Source organism: Lithobates pipiens, unplaced genomic scaffold, assembly GCF_037356315.1.
Source record: "Lithobates pipiens isolate NorthernLeopardFrog02 unplaced genomic scaffold, aLitPip1_a1.2 Scaffold_16, whole genome shotgun sequence".
Taxonomy (NCBI): Eukaryota; Metazoa; Chordata; class Amphibia; order Anura; family Ranidae; genus Lithobates; species Lithobates pipiens.
The window spans coordinates 165,873,234-165,894,452 of record NW_027507748.1 but is presented as its reverse complement, the minus strand read 5'-3'; the positions used below and the strand labels follow the sequence as shown (position 1 = coordinate 165,894,452).

Here is a 21,219-nt window from a genome sequence, read left to right as displayed (position 1 = left end):
ATTGATGGAAATTGATGGACCATGTATTTGCTTTGGGTTTCACCTCATAAAAATGATCTTTTTTGGTAGGTAAAAAGTAGAATCTAAGACTGAGTGTATATGGACAATATAAGCAGGCACTGAGATGTGCACAGAGGTAAAGAAAAGAGAATGTTATAGCTTTACTCAAACGTTATAGCACAACACTGGCAGGCTGACAAATATATTTGAGAACAATGGCTTATTGCTCGTTTGTCTATAGGGAAACGGAAACAAAAAGCTGCATCCATCTTACCAGTCATGGCAAGCATCTGTCTTCATCTGAAGACACAAAGGTATTTCTTAGATCATTATTCTTACAAAGACATTTAGGAATTTAAGCAAAAAATTCCAGACCATTATAGATAGCCCTGGGAAGTACTGGAGATGTTGCAAAATTGACTTCTAAGACAAGGATCTGGAAAGAGGTTAGGAGCACCCCTTGTGTGCCCCCAACTGAGGGATAAATGGACTATCTCGGTACCCAAAGATTACAATGGCATTTTTGAAAAATATAACGTTTTATTTAAATATAGTTAACAAACAGAGACACAGGTCCATAGGGATAAAACACATCAGTTTCAAAGACATTTCAAAACTTCTTAACATTCCTTAACATTCTAGGACAAGATGGGTAATCAGTGTGCATAACAACTTTATTGCGAAAAAGGTCATTCTTTCACAAAGTCTCATCTTCCTTCCCGTTATAATTGTCCATTGAAATTGAAATTGCAACTCTGGTGCACTTACACCTATATTGTACCTTGGGCTGCCCCGAACCACACTGTAAATATTATACTCACTTGTCCTTGATCCATTCACATATCATTGATGCTGCAGAGTATCATGAAACTTCCAAGCTCTTATTTCAGCCCCATGGAGAGTTCATACTGTTTGCTCTGGCAAAGCAAGAACTCTGCATAGGATTGAATAAAGAATGTACAGCACATGTGCAGGCCCAGCTTAGAAGATTTTGACTTGCTGCTCTGTGGCCTCAAGGGAGACATCTTGCTGGATCAGGGGCACATGAGTATTAAACGTTCAGAGGGGGTTAAGGCCAGGTAAAGACACATTATAAGTGTAATTTTACCAAAGATGCAGATAAACTTTAGGCATGCTCTGTGGAACCAATACACAGATGCACCCAAATGCCATGTACATACGATCGGATTTCGCGACAACAAAACCATGGATTTTTTTCAGAAGGATGCTGGCTCAAACTTGTCTTGCATACACACGGTCACACAAATGTTGTCGGAAAGTCTGAACATTAAGAACACGGTGACATACAACACATACGACGAGCTGAGAAAAAGGAAGTTCAATAGCCAGTTCAAAAGCCCTCTGCATGATTCAGAGCATGCGTGAACTTTTGTGCGTCAGACTTGCGTACACGCGATCTGACTTTCGGACAAAAAAACTTGTAACCTACTCTCAAACTTTTGTGTGCGGAAATCACAACAGCAAATGTTCCATGGAGCATACACATGGTCGGACTTTCTGACAACAAGCTCACATCGAACATTTCCCATTGTAAATTCCGACCGTGTGTACGCGGCAATACCCACCAGGATGACATTCTGTAGTGCTGTGAAATATGTGGGTTAAAAACTCAACTTGTAAATGAATAAGTTTTGCAGTGGTTTAAACATATGCTCACAATATATAAGACTAGAAAATGCCCTTTACTAAATACCTGGTCTGATATACTTGAACGATTTGAAAACATTTACTTACAGCAACTTTATAAGCAGCTTCTATATAAAATACAAGATTCTGTATAAAGGCCACTTCATCCAGTGTAAACACAATACGAAGACCTGTACCATGGAGAAATACATGAACACTATTAGACAATAGTTATTATTATATACTATGTAGGGTTACTTTAAAAATGTTCTCATTGTGGCTATACTAACTACCCTGCACTGCAGTCTAATGCAAATCTCAGCAATTTAGCTCAGCAACTAAAAGGCCATTTAGTATTAAAACTCTTGAATACATGTATAAGTCATAACTGTCTTTTCCTAACAATTGTAGGTCAGCTGGAAGGTCTACTGATATGTCCTATTTTCAGACACTATATACGAATATATATCAGAATTATCTCAACAGATTGTGCTAGATTGCATCCAATTAACCTAATCAATAACTAAACCAGAGCTTTTGTGTTTTATGCTGTACATGCACCACCCCTCCTCCAAACTGCCAACGACGCAGTGAAAGAAACAGCTTGCCTTTTCAGTCCAGCTTTTGATTTCACATTCTGAAATGTGTTGATTTGTGAACTGGTCATTCAATGGAAACCCTATAAAGATCAATGGTAAGGCATTTTTTAGCCAGGTTCCCAGAAGGGGAATTCTTTTTTTTCTCAACAAAAGTGGAGTTATTTTTTAAATATATATATATATATATATATATATATATATATATATATATATATATATATATATATATATATATATATATATATATATATATATAAGCCCAGGTCTTATATTAATTTTGGCAACAAAAGACACAGTAGGGCCTATTTATCGGGGGTAGGCCTTATCATTCCATGTGCTGTCTTCTTTTCCCTCTCCCTCCCTGCCTGTCAGGAATCCCCTGAGGAACCATGTAAAAGTGCTTGTAAAATACTAGAATCCACTCTATTACAGTATTATATAATGTAATCTATCTAATTATGCCACATACCTTCTTATAGCGCCACTGGGCACTTTCATGACCCACCGGAGCTCTGCAGAGGGAGGGGGCCCCCGAGATCCCCCGCTGACAGCTTGGAGAAAACGAGAGCAGAGTGGGATCAGCTGAGTGCCACTTGGCGCTTATATGGCTCGCCTTACCTCTCTTCCCTGCTCTGCAGAGGGGGGGGGGGGGGGTGAAATCCCCTGCTGACAGCTGAGAGGAAAGGAGGAGAGCAGTGGGAAATCAGCTGAGCGGGGCTATACCAAAGGTATTTGGCATGATTAGATTACATAAACAAACATAGTTTACATTATATACTACTGTAATAGAGTGGATTCTAGTATTTTACCAGAAATTTAAACTAGGGCTTATTTTCGGGGCACAGCTTATATTGCATTCCTCCCCGAAAATCAGAGTAGGTCTTAATTTCAGGGAAACACGGTATGTAAGCAACAAGGCATCAAAGTACTTCCTGTGTAACAGGGATGTATAATTGCATATTTGCTTTGAAGACCTTCTAAATCCAAATCCATCTAAATGTAGTACATAATTAAAAGTTAAAAAAAAGTTTACTTCTAGTAAAGATAAATAAAACTTCATTCTGTGAACATAGTCCATCCACCATGGAAAACTACTGTACCGCCATTTTTTTTTTAAATAACCCCTGGAGTGCTCAGCACTAACTTTCTAGGTTTTTTACTGCAGAACTAACAATGTTTTCCAAAGAAAGTTGAATAATACTACCTGCAGCTGTCATTTCTGCTAGGCAAAGCAGGAAGAGTGAGGTAGCATCAACCTGTAGATGTCCCCATTGGTCATCTCCAACAACAGTACTACACGTAGAGATGTTATACTTGGCATGAAGACAATCTTTCGTACTCTGAGAGTGCTTAAACTTTTCAACTTTATCAACCTAATAAAAACAAATCATCATAAAACATTAGTTCATAAACAATATTTTCTGAACGAGTACATAAGGATCTTTGAGTTCTGGTAGGTTAAAATGTACCGTATGTCTAGTCAATTTTTTTTTTCTTTTAGTTTTTACATACAGTGAAGAAATGTTGTCAGTTGTTATTGCTGTGCCTCCGCTGGAAAAATTCACCCTCTAATTTATCTTCCAAAACAGAAAATTAAGAGTTTAAAGAATTTTACAGTTGTGACCTGAAAAATTAGTGAGGGGAAGTTTTCCAATGGGGATATCTGTTCCACTGACAGCAGTCTACAGCTGGACATACATGCATAGATTTATTTGGTTCAACCTCAAGATGAAGGAACCTCCCCCGTCTTCTACTGTATTCTGACAGCTGACATCTATGGCTGTTAGAATACCCAAAGAGTGGCTGCATCTGATTGGATGCAGTCATTATTTCATGGAAAATTTCCCACCCCTCTCCTTTAAAATGGTTGTAAAGCCACAGGGTTTTTTACCTTCATGCATTCTAAAAAAACCTTCTGTGTGCAGGAGACCCCCATATCCCCCGCTTGATCCAACGATGTCCACGAGAGCCTTGTCTTTCTGGGGACTCACACTCAGGATTGGCTTTTGGCAACATCTGCTGTCAATCACAGCCAGTGAGCCAATCAGGAGATGTAGCTAGCGCTCCTGGCTCCTCACTCCTGCTGAGTGCCCCCACAGCAGGTACACAAGCAGACGTGCTCCCAACCCATAGTCCTGTGTGTCCATTCACACACAGAGCCACGGTTCAGCCCCCCCCCCCGGCAGGCTGAACCGTGGCTCCGTGTGTGAATGGACACACAGGGCCATGGGTTGGGAGCGCGTCTGCTTGTGTGCCCCCACAGCAAGCTGCTTGCTGTGGAGGCACTCGGCAGGAGTGAGGAGGGACCCAAGAAGAGGGGAGGATCCGGGCTGCACTGTGCAAAACCATTTCACAGAGCAGGTAAGTATAACGTGTTTGTTATTTAAAAAAACAAGGCTTTAGTATCACTTTAACAAAAGTCGATTAAACAATGGCACCCAAAGATTGAATTTCAGCTGATTCAGCAGGAATTGGCCAACATTTAGGCTGTGTGTATGGCGGCCTTAAGAGGGTATTTCTTATCACTTTGGTAAGATCGCCTTCTCCTTTTCTGTTTTGTGTCCACAACAGGAATTAAATGGAAATCTCCTCAATGGGACACAGACAAAAAAAACTGTTGATGAAGGCTTTAATGCCCTACTCAGTCCAAAACTGTAAAAAATGTTTTTGCTATAAAAACACTCTTATGTTGCAAATAATTACAGAATACAAAACATTTGAAACATTTGTGAAAGTAATCCTTGACATATTACCATCATAAACTCTACTTTTTACTTGACAATAAAACATCTACTTATAAAAACTGGAAAAGGTCATTTAGATAATTTAAAAGGAAAAAAAGTTTTTATATATATACAGATTCTACAATAGCAAAGATATCAGTGACAATTTTGTCAATACACAAAAACCTCAGCTCAGTTTGGAAACACAAGAGGCATAAAATAGTGTGCCATATGTAAATTTAAACCACTGTTTTGCAAAGGGGTTGATTTACTAAAACTGGAGAGTGCAAAATCTACTTTAAAGGGTTTTTATTCTTTAAGTTTTTTTTTGGCAAAGCTTAATTAACCACTTGAGACCCGCACTATAGCCGAATGACGGCTACAGCGCGGATCTCCTTTTCCGGGACTATGTCTATTGACGTAGTCCCGTGCACGAGCGGCCTGCGCGCCCTGTGATCGGCGAGTCTATGAGACTCGCCTGATCACCGATCCGTGCAAGGGGTCGATCCCGACCCCTTATCACGTGATCAGCTGTCAGCCAATGACAGCTGATCATGTGATATAACGGAGACGGTAATCGGCTATCGGCTATAGCGCGAGGAAAAAAAAAAAGCCGATCACCGGCGGCCGTGATCGGGACATCAGTCCCGATCACGGCCAGCCCTGCTAGTGCCCACCTGCCCCCTGCCAGTGCCAGATTAATAAAAAGTAAGTGCCCCCCGTCAGTGCCACCCAGCAGTGCCCACAGTGCCACTCAGCAGTGCCCACAGTGCCACCCAGCAGTGCCCACAGTGCCACCCAGCAGTGCCCACAATCTGCCTCAACAAAGGTGCTGCACCCCAGTGCCACATATCCGTGCCCATCAGTGTCATCTACCAGTGCCCAGCAGTGCCGCCCATCAGTGCCACCTATTAGAGCCACCTATCAGTGCAACCTATCAGTGCCCATCAGTCCCATCTATCAGTGGTACCTATCAGTGCCCATCCGTGCCACCCATCCGTGCCACCCATCTGTGCCCCCCATCCGTGCCATCTTATCTGTGCCCATCTTTGCCCATCAGTGCTGCCTTATCTGTGCCCATCGGTGTCGCCTTATCTGTGCCTAGTAGTGCTGCCTTAACTATGCCTATCAGTGCCCACCAGTGCAGCCTATCAGTGCCCACCAATGCAGCCTATCAGTGCCCACCAATGCAGCCCATCAGTGCCCCCCAGTGCAGCCTATCAGTGCCGCCTCATCAGCCCACTTTAATGAAGGAGAAAAATGACCCGTTTGCAAAATTTTATAACAAACTATTAAAACATGATTTTTTTTTTTTTGCATCTTTTTTTGTTTGTTTAGCAAAAAATAAAACTCCCAGCTGTAATTAAATACCACCAAAAGAAAGCTCTATTTGTGGGAAAAAAATGATAAAAATTTCATTTGGGTACAGTGTTGTATGCCCGCGCAATTGTCATTCAAAGTGCATCAGCGCTGAAAGCTGAAAATTGGTCTGGGACTGAGGGGGGGTTTAAGTGCCCAGTAAGCAAGTTTAACCAAGCTGAATTTAGAAGCCGATTGGCTACCATGCACAGCTTCTCCAGATTTTGCACTCTTCAGTTCTAATAAATGAACCACATAGTGTATCCCGTGTCGAACGCTCTGTGTCACTCATAAGAGCAGTTGGAAGGCATGGCTTGCATGTTGGCCAGCATATTAAAGAGTAACCACCCTTTGATATTAAGTACAATTGGTGCAGTGCAGATGATCAGTGGTAAGAATTCTAGCATTCCTTGCAGTGTTGTTCCTGAGTTAAATCTCTGCACAAAGCTATGGAGTGTGCATGTTTTCTTTGTGTAAGCCTGTTTTGGTTTCCTGCCGTAAAACAAGTTTTTCAGCTTCCACTTTGGTAGCCTATGTGTACTGTACAGTTTCTTTTGTATTGTGTTGGCATAAATCAGCCAAGTAAGTAGTGCATTCATGATTTCCTACAATTAAAATCTGAGTAACTCAACTAACCCTTCTCCCAGCACTGAACTGTCATCTTTCCGGATTTCTAATCTCTACATTAACCACTTGCTTACTGGGCACTTAAACCCTCCTCCTGCCCAGACCAATTTTCAGCGCTGATGCACTTTGAATGACAATTGCGCGGTCATACAACACTGTACCCAAATTACATTTTTATCATTTTTTTTCCCACAAATAGAGCTTTCTTTTGGTGGTGTTTGCAAAAAAAAAAAATCATGTTTAATAGTTTGTTATAAAATTTTGCAAACAGGTAATTTTTCTCCTTCATTGAAATGTGCTGATGAGGCGGCGCTGGTGGGCACCGATAGGCTGCACTGGTGGGCACTGATAGGCACAGTTAAGGCAGCACTAATAGGCACAGATAAGGTGGCACCGATAGGCACAGATAAGGCAGTACTGATGAGCACAGATAACGTGGCACTGATGGGCAAAGATGGGCACAGATAAGATGGCACTGATGGGTGGCACAGATGGGTGGCACGGATGGGTGGCATGGATGGGTGGCACGGATGGGCACTGATAGGAACCACTGATAGATGGGACTGATGGGCACTGATAGGTGGCACTGATAGGTGGCTCTGATAGGTGTCACTGCTGGGCACTGATGGGTGTCACTGATGGCCACTGGTAGATGACACTGATGGGCACGGATACGTGGCACTGAGGTGCAGCACTGTGGTTGAGGCAGATTGTGGGCAGTGATAGGTGGCACTGTGGGCACTGATAGGTGGCACTGTGGGCACTGATGGGTGGCACTATGGGCGCTGATGGGTGGCACTATGGGCACTGATGGGTGGCACTTTTCCCATACTTTAGGTGGCACTGGCAGGAGACAGGTGGGCACTGATGTGCTGGCCCCAGCTCGCCGTGATCGGGACTGAAGTCCCTCTCACGGCCGCCGGTGATCGGCTTTTTTTTTCTCCTCGCGCTGTCAGCCCGTGGAGGAAAAATAGCCGATTACCGGCTCTGTTGTGATCACATGATCAGCTGTCATTGGCTGACAGCTGATCACGTGGTAAGGGGTCGGGATCGACCCCTTGCTCCGATCTGTGATCAGGTGAGTCTCATAGACTCGCTGATCACAGAGCGGGCCGCGCACGTCTCTCAGGGGGTGTGCAGGCCGCTCGTGCACGGGACGACGTCAATAGACGTTGTCCCGGCAAGGCAGGTCCAAGCTGTAGCCGTCATTCGGCTATAGCGCGGATCTCAAGCGGTTAAACACACAGCAGGAGATCTGGGGGGAGCATAGTGAGGAGAGAAGACTTATGCCCCGTACACACGGTCGGACTTTCCAACGGAAAATGGGCGATTGGATCATGTTGTCGGAAAATCCGATCGTGTGTGGGCTCCATCTGACTTTTTTCATCGGAATTTCCAACACACAAAGTTTGAGAGCTGGATCTAAAATTTTCTGACAACAAAATCCGATCGTTTAAATTCCGATTGTGTAGACAATTCCGACGGACAAAGTGCCAAGCATGCTCAGAATAAATTACGAGATGAAAGCTATTGGCTACTGGACCATTTATAGTCCCGTTGTACGTGTTCTACGTCACCGCGTTCAGAACAATCAGATGTTCCGACAACTTTATGCGACCATGTGTATGCTAAACAAGTTTGGGTCAATCCGACGGATTTTGTCGTTGGAAAGTCCAACCATGTGTACAGGGCATAAGACAACTTGGCTCTGTGCTAACCTCTAAATCAGCCATTCTCAATCAGGGTTCCATGGAACCCTAGAGTTCAACTGGAGGTTGCTAAGGGTTCCTTGAGTGAGGCTGACTGTCCTCCCATATAATGGTGCCTGCATAATTCAAGGTCTAATACCACTTGGCAGATCTTTTTAGCTGTCTGGAAGGGTGGAAGTTTGACCACCAGTGTAAGGAGGGAGTTATTGCCCATGATGATGAATGTTGGAGGCATTTTCTCCCATAACTCCTGGTGAATTCATTTTAGCAGGGGTTCAGAATTCTTTTAAAGGTTCTTCGGGGGGAAAAAGGTTGAGAAAGGCTGCTCTAAATCAACCCTTCCTCGCTGTGGCCCCTACTTGCAGAATTTTATGCTTTTTGTGTTTTCATCCCCTTTGAAGACATCAGTCCAGACATGTGACACTGCTCACAGCTCGGAGGTCCTCACCGATGCAGAGAGCAGTGCTGACATGGTGATGTCAGTGCCACTCTATGGACCAGTAGACTAAAATAAAAACACTGTGGTGACATTGAGAAGATTGAAGACAACTTGTTGAGATGATGAGGTGCTGAAGGGGAAGTTCTGGATTGAAAACAAATGTGATAAAAATTTAGCTCAGTGTCTGGCTTTAGAACAGATCCTGAATGAATGTAAGAGATCCCATCCCCGCTCCAAAATATAATATTATGGTAATAGGACCATTTAATGGCAGTAGTCTTTGCACCTGTATATATGTATACATTTCTCTTAACGAGCTTCATTAATATTTAAGTATAACTAAAGAAAATACTTTTTTTTGTTTTAGGTAGAATGCAGAGAGATTAGAACACCTGTGTTTTTTTATTGCTGTCTGTTCCCCTGTTAACCGATTGCCGATATACGTCGGCAGAAGGGCTCGTACAGGCAAACTAATGTACCTGTACGTTGCCCTTTAAGAGGTGGCCTGCGGCCGCTTGCGGGGATACCTGCGATCGTCTGATGGAGAGAAAGAACGGGGAGATGCTAATGTAAACAAGCATCTCCCCGTTCTGCCTAGTGACAGTGTCACTGATCTCTGCTCCCTGTGATCGGGAGCAGAGATCAGTGATGTGTCACACGTAGCCATGCCTCCCCACAGTTAGAATCACTCCCCAGGACATACTTAACCCCTACACTGCCCCCTAGTGATTAACTCCTTTGCTGCCAGTGTCATTTACACAGGAATCAGTGGATTTGTATAGCACTGATTGCTGTATAAATGACAATGGTCCCAAAAATGTGTCAAAAATGTCCGATGTGTCCGCCATAATGTCACAGTTATGATAAAAATCGCAGATCGCCGCCATTACTAGTAAAAAAAAAATATTAATAAAAATGACATAAAACTATCCCCTATTTTGTAAACGTTATAACTTTTGCGCAAACCAATCAATAAATGCTTATTGCGTTGTTTTTTTTTACCAAAAATATGTAGAGGAATACCTATCGGCCTAAACTGAGGGAAAAAAGTGTTTTTTTAATATATTTTTGGGGGATATTTATTATAGCAAAATGTAAAAAATAATGCGTTTTTTTCAAAATTGTCACTTTTTTATGTTTATAGCGCAAAAAATAAAAACCGCAGGGGTGATCAAATACCACCAAAAGAAAGCTCTATTTGTGGGAAAAAAGAGCGTCAATTTTGTTTGGAACCCACGTCACACGACCACGCAATGGTCAGTTAAAGCGACGCAGTGCCGAATCGCAAAAAGTGGTCTGGTCTTTGGCCAGCAAAGTGATCCGGGGCTTAAGTGGTTAAGGAGATTCACCCTCTCTATTTGTCCTGTTTACCATTATCATTCAAACTGAAAATAAAAGGAAATGCCAAATTTTGGGTTGTTTCTAGAAAAGTAATAGAGGGGAAATATTCCATTGGGGGATACTAGTTCTGGTGACCTGGGAGTCCCCAAAAGATTCCCTAAATTTAAAGGGATTTCTTCTCACTTCCTGTTTGGCTATAGGACAGGAAGTAAAGGGAAATCTCTACAATGGGACACAGATGGCAAAAAAAAATGTTGAGGGAGATTATAACCATTCTTTACTCAATCCAAAAATCACAGGTATTATCCGTTTTTCTGCAACAGTTATTTTCTGCCATTCAAAAAACCATCACAAACAGAACACAACAGAAGTAAGTTACCTGTCTGAGCATGCAGTGCAGAATCCCACGCATCAGCTTCACTACACTCTGTGAAAGCAAACAAAAGATGCTTTAAGCATTATATGATAATATGACAATTATTCCGCATTTGCAAACACCATAAACAGTACTGTAATAGTTGTAAAAAAAAAAAATTATTATTACCGTACATACAAAAATCCTATATGTACTTCCCGGTGCTCTAAAATACCATTTAAATGTTAACTACAAACATTGTAATTGTTATAGATTAATTATTCCTGTTTATAAGTAAATAAATGTGATTCATTCAATATACATAATATTATTTAGGTGTTTAACTGCCCAATATGTGTCTCAAAAATCATGGCAATCAAACGGTTAAAACAAGCTCATAGCAGCTGAGAGCTTACTTTAGATTTAGATTTTTTTAATTAATTCAATTTTTAGTTGCAAGAATGCAGCTAACAATGAATGTGGCGGCAAAATTTAGCCAGTGGAACAATACAAAAATAAAAGTGTTCATTTTGCTAGTATAGGTTAAAGTGATTATAAAGCCTGAGGCCGGTTTCCCACTGCTGTGCGGAGCAGCTCACAGCAGGGGGTCCGGTGCGTCCCTGTTCTCCGTTTCAGGTCCGATTTCGGTCCAAATCTTTGGCTAAATTCTGACCTGAGATGGACCAGAAAACGCCCAGGACCCCTGTGCAATTCGCTCTGGAGAGGTGTGAACCAGTTCCATTGAGAGCTGGTCACAATCTCCTGACATGCGAATTGGAAGAGGGGAAACCGATGAGGGAGCAGGGGCTGGGGCCCAGCTGCCCTGTCTTGGTCAATAGAGGGCAGAGCAGAGCCGGCATTAGTGCCCCCATAAAAAAAAGGCTTTCTATGGGGGCACTCACCAAAGAAAAAGAGCCAGGAGCACTGGTGGGGGACCCCAGAAGAGGAGGTTTGGGGCAGCTCTGTGCAAAACCATTGCACAGAGAAGGTAAATATAACATGCTTGTTATTTTATATAAAAAAAAAAATTAAGTTTTAATATCATCAAAAATCATCAATTTCTGAAAATCAGTTTGAACTAATAAAAATGACTAAGTCTTCAACAGGAAGTGTATCAGCTTGGAAAGCAAATAATTAAAAATTTTAATTATACCCTGTTAAAATATACCCTAATTAAGCAATAAACATTTCTAAACTGATCAGCCCTAACATAAATGTTGAATACTTGTTAACTTAATAACATTATTTCTAGGAATTAAACATGAGCAATCATTTTATTTCACATTCAGCCCCTCTAGTTGATTATACTGTGCGTCTGATTTTCACTTTACAAAGTATAAGGCATTAAGACAGTGTTCATTTTGTTGACTAAAATATTTTCGTAGACTAAATTAACACTATTTTAGTTGACTATAATACGACTGAAACTAAAGCAATTCAGATCACTAAAATACGACTAAAACTAAAATAATCAAAAGACTATGACTTAGGCTCGGTTCACACATATGCGATGCGGGAACCAGTGCGATTCCTGTGCGGGTTCCCGCCTGTCTCACGCAAGCAGTTCACGCTGCCCTATGCGAACCGCTGCAGGTGTGTGAATACAAAGTTGAATGACACCCCCAGATCGGTTCGCAGATCGCAGTGCGAACTGTGAAATGGTTCAGGAATCAGATCGCATGGGTGTGAACAACCACGTGATCCGATTCCAGTGCGGACCAAAAAAAGGGTCCTGCACCATTTTGATCCGAATACAATGCAAATTCAGACATACAATCTGTATGGCTGAATTTGCAATCGCACTGACTGTATGATCTGCACAACACTGCGGTACGAATCACATGCGATGTCTGACATTGCAATAGTGTGAAACCAGCCTAAAACAAAATTGAATTTTGATGTAAAAATTAACAATGCACTACCACATAAGAAAAAGTAGGGGGCATCTACTAAGCTACTAAAAGAAAGAAATTAAGAAAAAGGCTTTTCTTTTTTTTTTTTTTTCTTAATATTTAAAGCGGAAGTAAACCCATCAATTTAACAGTTTAAAAAAACATTTATATTCCTGGCATGCTAGGAATGCCAACTGTTGTGCTTTCAACCAAACTGTCAAACCATCCAATGGCTGGTGTCATAACTGATCACATGTGCAGCATTATGTCAGTTGAAATTTAACCAGAGGCCAAGATGGCTGCTTCCTTGGATGAAACCGATAGGGGGGTTTACTACCACTTTAATGTTGGTAATATATTCAGGTAATATGTGCAATGGCAATACAGCCAATAGAGTTTACAGTTTATATATATATATATATATATATATATATATATATATATATATTGCAATTCTGTTTGTCAAAAAAGCAAGATTTTTGTATGTTTATGATACTTGGTTTTATTTATAAACACCATAAATAATAACATGTTCTTAAATTTTTACTCCAGGAGTATATAATGAGTTTCTAACGCATTTCTAACGAGTATGGGCAGAACAGTGGTGTAGTGGTTAGCACTTTCATCTTGCAACAAAAGGGCCATTGGCTCAAATCCCACCACAACAGGAGTTTGCATGATCTCCCTGTGCCTGTGTGGGTTTCCTCCGGTTACTCTGGTTTCCTCCTACACTCCAAGAACACACTGGTAGGTTAATTGGCTCTTGTATAATATGGCCCTTGTATGTGTATGTATGAATGTGAGTTAGGGACCTTAGATTGTGTAGCTCCTGTGATGTAAAGCGCTGTGTAAATTGACGGCTCTATATAAGTACCTGAAATGAATAAAAGTTTGGAGACTCTAGAGCAGGGATAGCATTTAGCGGACCTCCAGCTGTTGCAAAACTACAAGTCCCATCATGCCTCTGCCTCTGGATGTCATGCATGCGGCTGTCATAGTCTTGCTATGCCTCATGGGACTTGTAGTTCTGGAACAGTTGGAGGTCCACTAATTGCATATCCCTGTTCTAGAGAAATGCTTAAATAATGCATTACAATTTAACTAAAACCATTCAACCATTAGTCGACTAAAATACAACTTAAAGCAGGAGTCCGCCGTTTTTTTTTTAAAAGCCAGAAGCTACAAATACGGCAGCTGCTGACTTTTAAAATAATGACACTGACACAGCGCGCCCTCGATGTCGGCACCCGAAGCCGATCTCTCGATCGTCTCTCGGGTGCTGCCGCCGCCATCTTGGGTATGGGAATCAGGAAGTGGAGCCTTGCGGCTTTATTTCCCGGTTCCCTACTGCGCATGCGCGAGTTGCGCTGCACAATAAGGATGGTCCCCGCTGTCTCTGGGATCCGTGTGTTTCCCAGCAGACAGTGGGGGACCTTCGGAAAAGGGGCGTAATCTACGCCCCTTTCCGCAGATAGCTATGCCGGAAGTGGGTGCAGATACCTGTACTGTACAGGTATCTGCACCACCCTCCCCCCTGAAAGGTGCGAATTGTGGCGCCGGAGGGGGGGGAGGGTTCCAATGAGCTGAAGTTCCACTTTAGGGTGGACCTCCGCTTTAAACTAAAATAGCATTTTAGTAAAAAAAAAAATGACTAAAAGTAAATTGAAATTTGACATCAAAATGCATCTAGAGAAATATAATCTGTATTCTACTGCTTATACTACATGATGCCAGAACCTTCTATTTGCATGTATAGAAAAAATACTTTAACAGGATGTAATGAGAACTTGCTGTGCTGTCCTATACATTATACATCCTATCAATGCTGTGCTGTATACTCTCTTCTACTTAGTAATCATTATGAAACATTTCAGCAAGTGAACTAAAATTGCCTTTCTCAGCATCTACATAATAGAAGCAAGTAAGGATATGCAATACTGCTTGCAATATATAATGATGATTTGGATGGGACTGTTTTTCTTTCTCAGCAAAAATGTCTTTTTCCAAAACCAGCATGTGGTTTAAATTTACAGATTCTTTTTTTTTCTCTGTATGACTCAACTATGGCACTGGTATGTTCACACAAGCAATTCCAATTACGAATTGCTGTTTAATGAAGTGCAAAAACATTATTTAAAAGTAATTTTTCCATATGAGTATAACAGCGGACACGCACAGTGCATATTTTCTTAGAACATTTTTCTCCCCAGTACACTCACACCCTAAAGCCAAACACAGACAGCATAACAGCGAGCCAGGATCCCATTGCCAGAGATCTTGAAAGAAAACCAATTTTTCCTAAGTTTGGATAGAGTTTAGGTAGTGTTAAGGTCCTCAGAAAATATTCTGTCTGTCTTACTCCCAGCATATGCAGAGTATAAGCTTGCCACCGCAACCTCCGCAACATCTCCAAAATACGTCCCCTTCTAACCAATGACACCACAAAGCTTCTAATTCACTCCCTGGTCCTCTTGCCTTGATTACTCCTTACTAACTCCTTCCAATAGGCTATCCCCTATTCAGTCCATCATGAATGCTACTGCCAGGCTCATCCACATTACAAACCGCTCAGTGTCTGCTACCCCTCTCTGCCAATCCCTCCATTGGCTGCCACTCACCCAACAAATTAAACTCAAAATACTAACAATAATTTACAGAGTAATCCACAACTCTGCCCCCAGCTACATCACTGACCTAGTCTCAAAATACCAACCAAATCACTAACTTTGTTCCTCCCAAGACCTCCTGCTCTCTAGTTTCTTTGTCATCTCCTCCCACGCTTGCCTCCGGGACTTTTACCAAGCCTCATCCATCCTTTGGAATTCCCTACCCCAATCGGTCCAACTATCTCCTACTCTGTCCACTTTTAGGCAATCCCTGAAAACTTTTCTCTTCAGAGAAGCCTATCCTGCCTCCACCTAACAACGGTACTTTTAGTTTCTCCATCAGCTCACCCCCCACAGTCATTATCTTTTATATCACTTGACCCTCCCTTTTAGATTGTAAGCTCTAACGAGCAGGACCCTCTGTTCCTCCTGCATTGAATTGTATTGTAACTGTACTGTTTGCCCTAACTTTGCAGAGTGTTTGCGAAAACTGTTGGCGCTATATAAATCCTGTATAATAATAACAATAAAAATATTATAATGCTTGTTTTGTCTAGAGAGGATCTAATTGAGAGTAATACTTACTGTACCTTAATCTATGGCCAATGCCCAATGTGATTGGTTATGGCGCTGTCCTTCTAACTAGTGTCATTATCGACAATACAGGAAACAGAACAAGGGTGCACACACTGCTTCAGGCAAAAAATTGACACACCCGGTCCAAGGTGCTCATCACCACAGGCAATATCAAGAAGAGAAGAAAGTGCCAGTTCACACAGGGGCGACACGACTTGCAGCGCGACTCACAGACGCAACCTGCACACGACTTCAGCAGCGACTTGCAAAACGACTTCTGTATAGAAGTCAATGCAAGTCACCTGAAGTCGCCCCAAAAATAGTACAGGAACCTTTTTCTAAGTCGGAAGCGACTTGAGTCACTCCTATTAGAACGGTTCCATAGTACAGAACGGAGCTCGACTTGTCAGGCGGCTAAGTCGCCTGACAAGTCGCCCCTGTGTGAACCGGCACAAAAGATTGATCGCACACTTGAATCCAAAAGATGCTGTAGAAATTTATTTATTGTCATGAGTCAGACAAAACTGCAATGATGAGCAATTGACGTGTTTCACACGAAAAGAACCGTTCTTGTTCTAAAATACAGGCCAGCTCTAACCTTGCACTGAAGGGGACAAGACTGAAGGCCCACCATATTCTGGGGCAGAGGCAGGGGTGGACTGACCATTCGGGCACTCGGGGCACTGCCCGAGGGCCCCATGCCACTAAGGGGCCCCATCAGAGTTGCCAGCCTCAATAAAACCAGGGACAATATGTAAAAATCTGTGTTTTTTTTTTAAATCACAAAGATTATAGTTGCCCCACCTCTCCAGTACCTTTTCAGTGTGTGTATGTGTATTATGTATGTGTATACTGTGTGTATATTGTGTGTCTGTGTGTGTATATTGTATGTGTGTGTGTGTATACTGTGTGGCCCCATAATCTATTGCCTGGGGGCTCCATAATCTCTTATTACCCGGGGGCCCCATAATCTTCTCCTATTGCCCGGGGGCCACATAATCTCCTATTGCCCGGGGGGGCCCCATAATCTCCTATTGTCCAGGGGCCCCATGAGTTGTCAGTCTGCCCCTGGGCAGAGGAGATCACAGGACTGTGAATTATTGTATTACTCTTTTTAGACCCCTCCTTTACAAAACAAGCATTATTTCATATATATGTGTTTGGGCCAGCCCAGAGATCATCTTTTAAACCTCTGCCAAGTTTTAATTGATATGAGATTACACTCACTTTTTATCCTGGGGACAAATATCATCAGGATAGAGTGAGGGAATATTTTATATTTTACAGTTGTTACTGGAGCAGTAGAGGGAATATATCCCAATGGGGACTGTTGTTCTAATGACAACTTACAAGGGACAGATCTCCCTTCATTTCAGATTATTCCAACGGTGGTGTCACTGATACAAGAAGTAAGGGAAAAATGCCTAGTGAACCATGATAGCAGTTAAAAAATGAATCTGCTTCAAGATTCTGAAAGCAGTTAAAGGCTAATCTGCTTTAAGAGTCTGAGAACTTTCCTTTACCTGCCTTTATAGGTTTGTCTGTCCATTTTTATTATTCTGACACCAACCAAGCAAACCAAAGGGTTACAACTGTGGGTTCAATGCATATTGTTCCCAAAAAGCCTTGGCATAAAACATCTTTCAGTATCGTTCCCTAAGCAGAAATTACAAATTAAAATTGTCCATGCAGGGATGAAATTTGGCTGGCTCAGCAGGGACTGGCTGAATTTCGATCCATGAATGGCCCCGTTGGAAAATTTCTGCTCGATTACACTGCAGGCCACTGATCAGTGTATTCTGGTGGTAGGGAAGTCTCCCTGCTGTTAGAATTAGGGTTGCACAGATGCGATACTAGTATCGGTATTGGTGCTAATACCGAGAATTTGCACGAGAGCTTACTTCGATACCTCCTGGAAGTCAGTGGGGAAAAATAAGACAGAGGGGGCCAGCGTGCCATCAACATTCAACAACACGCTAGCAGGTAAGCTGGCTGGGGCAGGTGCACAGTCACTATGTTTTCCCAAGACCAATGGTTCCGTCGGAATCAGCGACCTGTCAGAATCGGTAAATGAAGGGAAGTTCTGTCATTTTGTGTGCAGTAAGCCTACAGTCAGAAGGTGGGAACTGACATCTTGTTACACCCAGCCCATATAGTGAAATAATTTCATGGGGACGTTGCGGTATTCTGACGGAACGTCACTTCCATTACCGAATTGGACGGGTCGCCAATTCTGAACTATTTGTCTTGGGAAAACGACATAAAAAATATATTATAATAGTTATTATTATTTATTTTATAAGTTGTAGTGAAGCCAATCTGTGCCCATCAGTTATGCCAATCAGTGCTGCCTTTCAGTGCCCATCAGTGCCTGCCCATTAGTGCTGCCCATCAGTTCCCATCAGTGCCTCCTATCATTGCCCATAGGTGCTGACGATCAGTGCTCATCAGTTTCACCTATCAGTGCCCAATCAGTCAGCGCCACCTATTAGTGCTCAGTGCTGCATTTTAGTGCCACCTAATGGTGCCCATCAGTGCTGTATATTAGTGCCTCCTCATCAGTGCCCTTCAGTACTGCCTCATCAGTGCTGCCTCATCAGTGCCCATCAGTGCGACCTCATCAGTGCCACCTACAGTGCCCATCGGAGCTGCATATTAGTGCTGCCCCATCAGTGCCCTTCAGTGCTGCCTCATCAGTGCCCATCAGTGCCACCCCATCAATGCCACCTACCAGTGCTGCATAATAGTGCCTCCTCATCAGTGCCAGCTCATCAGTGCTGCCTCATCAGTGCCCATCAGGGCCACCTATCAGTGCCCCTCAGTGCTTCATAAGAAGGTATCATTAGTCTGTATTGTGCTTTGAAAACTGTTACATGTCATAAAAAAAAGTATTGGTAATCGGTATCGGCAAGTGCCTGAAAAAAAGTACCGGGACTTGTACTCTTAAAAATACTTAAAAAATTATTATCCGTGCAACTCTAGTTAGAATACAAATACACAGTGGGGAGGATTTCCCCATCCACAGTGTGTGTATGGATGGGAAAATCCCGTCAGATTTTTCACTCAAACCACTGGCTGAATGAAACAAAAGGACTTATCTATGGCCAGCCTTATGCAGGGGGATTTTATGTACAAAGGATGATGCAAGCATGTGTTCATCTAATAAAGAATATGGATAACACTGCTTGTCTGTGAAGACCTATTGTTGCACTGAGGCCTGGCCTACACTAGGTTTGCGAAGCACAGAACACTGTCATCTGTTGGTGCGCATGCATGCTTTAGCGCATAGCGTTACTTATATATTTTTTAATATATATTTCTTAAATTCTAAGGCTGGATTCACACTTATGCGATGCCAGAAAATTCATGTAAATTATACCGCATTGCTGTGCACATCATATGCGATGACTTTGCGACGCAAATTGAGCCATACAGTTTGTATGGCTGAAATCGCATTTGCACCAAAATGGTGCAGGACCCCTTTTTTGGTCCGAACTGGAATCAGACTGCATGGGTGTTACGCGATCCGATTCCACAGTCTAAACTGCATTCTGCAAACCGATTCGGGGCTGTCATTAACTTTATATTGACACCTGCAGCAGTTCGCAGATGTCAGTGTGAACTGCCTGAGATTCAGATGCAATACGGGAACCCGCAGAGGAATCACTCTGGTTCCCGTATCGCACCGTATGCTGAATATATTTTATACATCTCTTAAAATCCATAGGTACCATATGTCATTCATGTAAGTGAATCTCTGGCACAGGTTTTTGTCTCGGTTGAGAAGAACTATTAGAATACTGCTTACAAAATAATAACAATATATAATTACTACTGCATTTTATCACTTTTTATTTTATTCCCTTTGTGATTAAAATATAGGGACAATTTCCCATTGTATGCCAACATTAGTGGTAAATTTACGTTGTAATTTTTTTCTTTTGTACCTGTTCCAGTTCATAGGCTTTGGCTTTATCCTCATCCCGGTCGGCATTCTTCCTGTATGCCATTCCCAGGCCCCACACAGACAGGATGCTGTACACATTGTCTCGTACCCAAGCATCTTTCTGTTCCTTACTGGCAGGGAGCAGTCCAGTGACTGGATTCTATGGAAACACAAAGAAAACATATTAAAGTTAGGACACAACTTGCTCTTATAATTGCTATTTAAAGTAAATCTAAACTCAAACCATGAAGAGATGTTATAGGAAACATCTGGAAATGTTAATTGTGCCTAAATAGTACCCTAAAAATTCAACTTAAAATCAAATCTCTATCCATAACAAGGTACTATAACCATCACAAGTTTGTTATGATTTCCCAAGCTTTACCATTTTTTCTGTATTATTAATTTTTATTAAGTTTTCAACATTTTACAGATAATAAAACATTGAAAGCATAGAAAGCCACACAAGAGTATCATTCAACATAACAAGGCAAGTTAAGGACCATAAACAGGGGCCAAATATCGGGCGGTATTAGCCGAATCAATAGAAATCAGCCAACATTCGGCCCGTGTGTACAGCAGCCGGTCCGACGGAAGCCGGCCGAACGTCTTTCAAAGGGGCATGACCAAAAATGGTCTGCAGATCGGCATCCGATCAGCGCTCTTAGCCAATTGTGTGTTTTGTCCCCCAATTGTGTGTTCTGCCCCGCTCTTAGAACACAATAGCTCAGCGGGGGGAGATCGCTGTACTAACTAATAGTACAGCGGGTCCTCCTGAGCTCTTCAGTTTTTCAGTGGACTGAACGAAAAAAAAAACTGCTAGCGTGTACCAGACTTTATTAATCTGTTACAACAATCAGAATGTGCGCTACAAATAACAATCCCAAGAATATTTTATCTTGGAACTGTAGCTAGGGACCGATACAACCTCTGTGGTAGGCAAGCAGAAAGAAGAAAATAAATAGTATCTAGAAAAGATCAGCAGAAGAAAGGGGTAAGGCCAGGCAGGGGAACGGGTGGCTGGGGAAAGGAAAAAAAAAGAAAAGAATTAGGAGAGGAGAGAAAAAGTGTGGTGGTGGGGGGGGGGGGGGGGTGGAGTAGTATGAGAGGATAGGGAAGGAATAGTAGTCACTGGAATGGGGTTTCAATGTTGAGGGTCTTATTAAGAAAATAATATCGACAAGGGTACAGTCAAAGTCTACGGGTAAGTAGTTTGTAATCCAGGGCTCCCAGAGTTTGTGAAATGTTGGATATGCTATCATCCAGTGTGGCTACCATTTTCTCATATGTCGTGCACAAGTTAATACAAGGCTTAAGCTCCTCAAAAGAGATATTTGGCTGTCTCCAGGACCTAGCTATGGGTTGTTTTGTGGCAGTAAAAATATGAGTAAGTAAACAGA

General features: G+C 42.2%; 1 protein-coding gene across 3 annotated transcripts in view; it reads right to left on the bottom strand.

Annotated features, from left to right (window-relative positions):
* The window catches only part of PHKA2 (phosphorylase kinase regulatory subunit alpha 2), a 153,220-nt gene that overhangs the window by 89,406 nt on the left and 42,595 nt on the right, over window positions 1-21,219 (bottom strand). For all 3 annotated transcript variants that reach the window (XM_077480754.1, XM_077480753.1, XM_077480755.1), the window contains exons 3-6: window positions 19,821-19,979; window positions 10,824-10,871; window positions 3,451-3,619; window positions 1,756-1,838 (exon numbers count right to left, since the gene is read on the bottom strand). In XM_077480754.1, coding sequence (XP_077336880.1) covers window positions 1,756-1,838; window positions 3,451-3,619; window positions 10,824-10,871; window positions 19,821-19,979 — 459 coding nt within the window. The remainder of the gene's footprint in view (window positions 1-1,755; window positions 1,839-3,450; window positions 3,620-10,823; window positions 10,872-19,820; window positions 19,980-21,219) is intronic.